Source organism: Dipodomys ordii, unplaced genomic scaffold, assembly GCF_000151885.1.
Source record: "Dipodomys ordii isolate 6190 unplaced genomic scaffold, Dord_2.0 Scaffold11, whole genome shotgun sequence".
Classification (NCBI taxonomy): domain Eukaryota; kingdom Metazoa; phylum Chordata; class Mammalia; order Rodentia; family Heteromyidae; genus Dipodomys; species Dipodomys ordii.
This window is the reverse complement of record NW_012267227.1, coordinates 1,208,939-1,216,324: the sequence shown is the minus strand read 5'-3', so window position 1 is coordinate 1,216,324 and position 7,386 is coordinate 1,208,939. Positions and strand designations below refer to the sequence as shown.

The following is a 7,386-nucleotide window of genomic DNA, read 5'->3' as shown; positions in this document are numbered from 1 at the left end:
TTCTGGTTTTCTGGTGGTTAATTGGAGATAAGAGTTTCATGGACTTTGGGCTGGGAAGGTGGCTCAGTGGTAGAGTGCTTGCCTTGCATGCATGAGGACCTGGGTTTGGTTCCTCAGCACCACATAAGCAGAAAAAGCCAGAAGTGGTGCTGTGGTTCAAGTGGTAAAGAGTGCTAACCTTGATCTGAAGAGCTGAGGGACAGTGCGCAGACCCCACGACCAACAACAAAAAAAGAGTTTCACGGGCTTTTCTGCCCAAGACTGGCTTTGAACTGGGATCCTCAGATCTCAGCATCCCAAGTAGCTAAAATTATAGGCATGAGCCTCTGGTACCTGGCTAGAATCTATTTTTGAATAAATAAATGTGTTCATATGAAGGAGAATTGATGGGAAAATAGTGAAACATATTAGTAGTGACTATGGTAGATTGGAATTGTAAGTGGCTTTCATTTTTCAGATCTTCTAGATGTTCTGTAGAGTCCATTATTCTGTCGCGGCTCAGGATTTCGCCTCTCTTTGAGCGAGCCTGTTGCTTGCTGGTATGCTCACCAAGTCCTGGTCCAGGGGCCCTGCCAAGAACCAGCCTGGCTCTTCCACCTAGCTGTCCACTTTTCAGATAGTTGTGTGGCAGAGGAGAGGTCAGGAGAAAAAGACGTGTGGAAGAGCAAAGGCCTAGTATCAGCGATATCAGCTGGGTGAGGATGATCACAGGGTACAGGTGATAGGACTGGGGCATTGCCCTGGCCCCAAGAGCAGCAGCTTGCAGTTCCTGGGGAGCAAGGGGCTATGTGCATGACTTTTCAGTGAAAGAGCATTGAGAGTTAGCTCTTCCCTTGTGCTCTGATCTTGATGGTAGAAATGCCTGCCATTACCCATCTTCGATCTGCTACCTGGGCTTTTCTCCCTCTGTGATGCATTGGCTTGCAAGGATATGTGAGGCAGTAGACAGGGGAATCTTGCCTGGTTAGGATCACTGACGCCTTCCAGTGGGTTGTCCGGCTGAGTCTGCATCCTCAGCGTTGAAATCTGTTGGCTGGCTGCTGTGCTTCTCTGGCAGCTGGTCACTACCTCCATCCTCAGAGGCTGGGCGAGGGGAGGGTACTGGCCTGTTGCTCCCCTCTCCAGCCTGCCCAAGTCGCCCCTCATTTTCTGTTTCTCTTCCCTGCAGATGTCAAGCCCTCTAACATCCTGGTCAATTCCCGAGGGGAGATCAAGCTGTGTGACTTTGGGGTCAGTGGGCAGCTTATTGACTCCATGGCCAACTCCTTCGTGGGCACAAGGTCCTATATGTCGGTATGAACAGCAGGCTCCATTCCTCCTGCTTTTGGGTGGGTGAGGGGCGGCAGGCAGATCTTGGGCTGGGTGATGAGTGTGGGGAGAGAGGGTCATCAGGAAGTGAAGGCTAAGCATAGAAGTCCTCTCAAGGAGTTCACACCTGAGGGGCGAAGGTCTCGGCCACTCATTGCCCTGAATGCACACTGGGTCCTAACCCACTGCCCAGCTCCAAAGCTTGGCTGCCATTCGGAAGAGACTTAAAATTCTCCTACCTCCTGGACATCTTTTCCTCATTGCCTTCAGACCCCACAAGCTCAGTATTCCCAGACATGCCCCTAAACTGCTCTACTGCCTGGGTGCTGTCCCTTAGATTTTTTGCTCAAGGCTGGCATACTTCCACTTGAGCCAGAACTCCACTTCTGGCTTGTTGCTAGCTAATTGGAGGTAAGTCTCCTGGACTTTCCTGCTTAGGCTGGCTTCAAACCTTCATCCTCAGATCTCAGCCTTCTGAGTGGCTACGATTTACAGTATGAGCCCCTGGCACCCAGCCAGACATTTACTTTTAGCCACCAGCCCCTTCTCCTTGTCCTTTTATTCCTAGTGACCCCCAGTTTCTGTATAGAGTTGTTTCTTTTCTCCTGCGTCCCAGTATGTCTCCTATTCACCTATTCCTGACTACAGAACACCTGGGCCCCCACCTTGAGGAACTTCCCTCTTGTTCCCAGCTCTACTGGCTTTGTCACCACCAGAGTGCTGGCTCAGTTATCCCCAGGCCCACATTCACAGCAGCATTCCAGCCTTTTCCCTCCCTATACAGAGAGCTGCTTGGGGGGCAGAGCCACAGCTGTAGGAGTCTTTCCCTGGGGACTGGCTTGAAGTCTGGCATGTGGTAGGAGTCGAGGGAATGCATGGTCAGTGGGTGATGTAGGGTGACAGAACGGGTAGGTGTACAGACATTTTGTTGAGCGGGACGGGTAGAAGGAAGAGTGTGGTGCGTATGGCAGTGGGGTGATGCAGAGGAGAAGCTAAAATGACTGCTGGTCTTCACAGAGGTGCAGGCTTGTGTCTTGGGACAGGCCTGAGGGCTGTCCTCAGATGGCCTCATTTGATCCCTACAGTTCTGCCCATTTCAGAGGGAAGAAAGTTAGATCCTCAAAGGCTATGACGTGCCTGTGTGACTTTGCCGAGCCCGGATTGGAAGCTAACTGCCCTGGCCCCTATACAGGAGCTCATGCATACATCTTCATTCACTCCAGTGGGAGTACTCTTCTTCTCCCTTTCCTTGCCATCCATCCCTCATTACTTCCCTAGATGACTAATAACTGAGCTGCTGGCCACGCAAGTTCCACATAAATCAGCAGGGCCTTGGGACTTAATGATCCAAGTTTTGGTGGTTGGGCATTTGTGTTATGTGGTTAGTTTCAGAATAGTGCTCAGTTAGAATTAGTGAAAAATCCTATGGGAGAATTTGATGTCTAAATCAATGTACATAGTCAGAATAAAGATTTTTTTTTTTTTGGTTCCTGGGTCTTGAACTCAGGGCCTGGCCAATGTTCCTGAGCCTCTTTGTGCTCACAGCTAACACTCTACCAGTTGAGCCACAGTGCTACTTCTGGCTTTTTCTGAGTTTATTTATTTATATTTTTATCGTTGGTCATGGGGCTTGAACTCTGGGCCTGGGTGCCTTCCCTCAGCTCTTCAGCTCAAGGCTAGTGCTCTACCACTTGAGCCGCTCTGTCACTTCCAGTTTTCTGGTGGTTTTTATTGGAGATAAGAATCTCATGGACTTTCCTGCCCTGGCTGGCTTTGTACCACGATCCTCAGATCTCAGCCTCCTGAGTAGCTAGAATTACAGCCGTGAGCCACCAGCGCCCGGCTGCGCCTGGAGATAAGAGTCTCTTGGAAGCTGGTGCTGGTGGCTCTGTAATCCTAGCTACTCTGGAAGCTGAGATCTGAGGATCATGGTTTGAAGTCAGCCCAGGCAGGAAAGTCCATGAGACTTTCATCTTCAGTTAAACCAGAAAACTAGAAGTGGAGCTGTGGCTCAAATGATAGAGTGCTACCCTTAAGCAATAAAACTCAACAACAGCAACAAGGCCCTGAGTTCAAGCCCCATGACTGACCTAAAAAAAAAGTCTTAAAGGGAATTTTCTACCCAGGCTGGTTTCAAACCAGATCACCTCAGATTACAGCCTTCTGAGTAGCTAGGATTGTAAGTATAAGCCACTGGCGCCCTGCTTAAAGATTAAAAAAAAAAAAAAAAAAAGATTCTTGAATACATGTGCTCCTTGAAATAATGTTCAGTAAAGATAATGCTTTTGTATAGCTCCACCCAAGAGCCATGTAAGTTGTTTTCCCTCTGACTCATCATTTCATCTCTGTGTAGCACTGTGCAACATATTTTTCTTTTGATTTGACCTCTTTGGTAACACTAATACATAGATGAGTATTTTGTTATGTCACTATTAACATTCTTAATATCAGCAGTAGCTGCATTTATCCATGAGGAAACTGAGGCTCAGGATGCTATCACTTTGGAAGTCTCTGTTGGGACTTGTTCTCTGATCACAGCTCCTTTGTGCTTTCTGCCCACTGTACAACCTCATCTTCACCCAGCTTTTCACTTCATATTTCAGACTCACGTGGCAAGATGAGCCTCTCATGATGGGCCCAAGCCAGGCTTCCCTGCATGTGCAGGCCAGGCGCCAGACCAGGCCGAGCTGGAACTGCAGGCTGAAGTGGCAGGCAGGGCCTAGCCATTTACATGCTGTCAGTTCAGGAGAGGGGTCAGGGGTGAGGGGATAGAGCAGCAATGAGGGCAACAACAGACCTAGCTCACCTCCGTAAACATGGCATTTGGGGGCAAATGAGAGGCGAGATTCAAGAGGTAGAGCTAAAAGAGGGTATGAGCTGCCCAGAGGAAGAACAGAAGATGAAGCCCAGAAGTAGACCTGCACAAGGACCCATCGTAACTGTGTGTGTCTCCCCTGTAGCCAGAGAGACTGCAGGGCACCCACTACTCCGTCCAGTCAGACATCTGGAGCATGGGACTGTCTCTGGTGGAAATGGCGGTCGGGAGGTATCCCATCCCTCCTCCAGATGGCAAGGAGCTGGAGCTGATGTTCGGGTGCCAGGTGGAGGGAGATGCGGCTGAGACACCACCCAGGCCAAGGACCCCAGGGAGGCCCCTGAGCTGTGAGTGTATACTGGGGAGTCCCTTCCCACCAGGGTTTCTGATTCTGTCTCTGGGCCCCAGATTCCTCTCACTTCTGGGAGTGAACAGCGGGGTGAGGGGAGGTGGGGGAGGTGTCTCCAAGGTAGATGTGGGAAGGTGCTGTTATTACCAGCAACTTCCCCATTCCTTGGATGCCTACTGCCTTCTAGGGACTGCAGTTGCTCTTCATATTCATCGGATTGTTTTTCAATCATGTTTTGGGTTGATTTGTTTTTGTTGGTTGTGGGGCTTGAGCTCAGGGCCTAGGCCCTGTTCCTGAGCTTTTATTTTGCTCAAGCCTACTGTTCTACCACTTTGAACCACAGAGACCCTTCTGGTTTTCTGGTGGTTAATTGGAGATGAGAGTCTCACAGACTTAACTGCCCAGTGAGGCCTCCAAGATCCTCAGATATTAGCCTCTTTAGTGGCTATGATTACAGGAGTAAACCTGAGCCACCAGCACCTGGTGTGAATTTGTTGTTTTGTTTTTTTTTTTGGTCAGTCGTCGGGCTTGAACTCTGGGCTTGGGTGCTTTCCCTATGCTCTTCAGCTGAAGGCTAGTGCTCTCCCACTTAAGCCACAACACCACTTTTGGTTTTCTAGTAGCTTATTTGACGTTCCTGCCCAGGCTGGCTTTGAACCGTGATCCTCAGATCTCAGCCTCTCTAGTAGCTAGAATTACAGGTGTGAGCCATGGCGTCCGGCCTGTTGTTTATTTTTCATTGAGGTAAAAATCACATTTACTTGGGTGCTGGTAACTCACACCTGTAATCGTAGTTACTCAGGAGGCTGAGATTGAGGAACAGAGTTTGAAGCCAGTCTAAACAGGAAAGTTTGTGAGACTCTTATCTCCAATAAACTACCAGAAAGACTTGAGCACAAAAGCTCAGGGACAACTAGGCATTGGTGGCTCATACCTATAATCCTAGCTACTCAGGAGGCTGAGATCCAAGGATAACAGTTCCAACCAAGCTTGAGCAGGAAAGTCCATGAGAATCTTATCTCCAATTAACTACCAAAAAGCCAGAATAGGAGCTGTGGCTCAAGTGGTAGAGCACTAGCCTTGAGGACAAAGTCTCAGGGACAGTGTCTAGGCCCTGACTTCAGAATAGCTTCAGGACTGACATACAAAAAGGCACAGGGACAGCACCTAGGTTCCAGGTTCAAACCCCAAGACTGGTTTAAAAAAAAAAAAAGTCACATTTTAAAGATTATATTACACCAGGCATCAGTACTAGAGCATTAGCTTTAAACAAAAGACGCTCAGAAACAGTGCCCAGGCCCTGAGTTCAAGTCCCAGACCCCTAGCTCCAAGCCCAGATAGATAGATAAGATAGATAAGTCTTTATAGTACTGTGGTTTGTCATATATTCCTCTGTTGTGTAGCCATCTCTACTATCTCATTGTAACGCTGTCACCCCCAAGCCCGTCCCTGGCAGTCCCTCACTCCGTCTCCATGTGCTTTGATTTACCATGCACTTTCTAAGTATCATAACAGTCCACTAATAGTAATGGGTACTATTCTAAAGATGAGGCAACTGAAGCATAAAGCACTTACCTTTTCCACACGACTGCGAACACCATAGCGTTATGCAGCCCTGCCTGCCTCTCTGTGCATGGGTACTGTGAGGTAACTTGGTTTTCAGGGAGCATTCTGGCCCAGCCTTCTTCTTTGTAGTATGGAGTTGCTGCTGGGAAGTGCCCCCGTAGCCAGGGAGAGCTGGCCTTGTCACTGATGAAGGCCACAGTGGGCTCAGGTGAGAGCTGCAGAGGTTCTGGCTGGTAGCGGGTCATGGGAGAGCTGCCTGTGACTCTGGGATATCAATGTGCAGAGAGAATGAGAACTACGTTCTGGGGTTGCGAGGGAGCCCGGGAGTAGAGCACCTGCCTCAAATGCATGAGGATCTGGGCTTGATCCCTAATATGCACCACCTGAGTCTTTCATTATTTCATTCCTCTTCTCAGTACAAGGAAGAAGGATGGGCAGATGGAATGACCACTTACCTCTACTGTACAAAACACAGTACTTTGTCTCAATGGTCATCTGATTTCCCCTACATGTCAAGCCTAGGATGTGGCAGAGGCCTGATTTGTATCTTGAGTACTTTAGTACTTTGTTACAGTCCTGTGTTCAGCTTGTCTGTGGTGGTTGTTTATTCTCCATGCTTGATCCCTTGCTTCAGGCCAACAAAATGATCTGAGAAGTGTTTTCTTTTCCTTTATAAACTCTGTAGCATATGGAATGGACAGCCGACCTCCGATGGCAATATTTGAGTTGTTGGACTACATAGTCAACGAGGTAAGTACTGCCTTGTTTCCTTAACCTCTGGATTTTGAGAATAAAGATGGTTACTATAGAAAAAAAAAATAACCTGTAAGCCAGGTGCCAGTGGCCCATGCCTGCAATCCTGGTTACTCAGGAGGCTGAGTTCTGAGGATCTTGATTTGAAGCCAGCCCAGACAGAAAAGTCTGAGACTTCCATCTCCAAATAACTAGCAAAAAGGCTGGCTGGAGACATGTGGAGTGCCAGCTATGAGCAAGAGAGCTGAGAGAGAGCACAGAGCCTCAGAACTGGCAAAAGGAAGGAAGACAGGAAGGGAGGAAAGGAAGAATGAAAGGAAAGAAGGAAAAGGAGAGAATGGGGAAGAGAGGGGGGGGGGTAGAAGGAAACCTGTAAGCCAAGTATGGTGACTCATCCAGTATCCTAGCACCTGGGGTACTGAGACAGGAAGATTGAGAATTCTAGGCAAAAACTTAAAAAAAAAAAAAAAAGTACCAATCGCTGGGCTTGTTAGTAGTGCCTACCTACAATCCCAGTGACTCTGGAGGCTAAGGCTGGAGGATCCAAGAGTTTGAGCCCAGCCTTGGTTGTATAGCATCTCCCCTCCCCCATTCC

At 48.6% G+C, this 7,386-nt stretch overlaps 1 protein-coding gene across 1 annotated transcript in view; it reads left to right on the top strand.

The window, feature by feature from the left end:
- Positions 1 to 7,386, top strand: part of Map2k1 (mitogen-activated protein kinase kinase 1) — a 66,193-nt gene that overhangs the window by 52,624 nt on the left and 6,183 nt on the right. Inside the window, exons 4-6 of the mRNA XM_013010172.1 lie at positions 1,169 to 1,293; positions 4,269 to 4,470; positions 6,724 to 6,788. Coding sequence (XP_012865626.1) covers positions 1,169 to 1,293; positions 4,269 to 4,470; positions 6,724 to 6,788 — 392 coding nt within the window. The remainder of the gene's footprint in view (positions 1 to 1,168; positions 1,294 to 4,268; positions 4,471 to 6,723; positions 6,789 to 7,386) is intronic.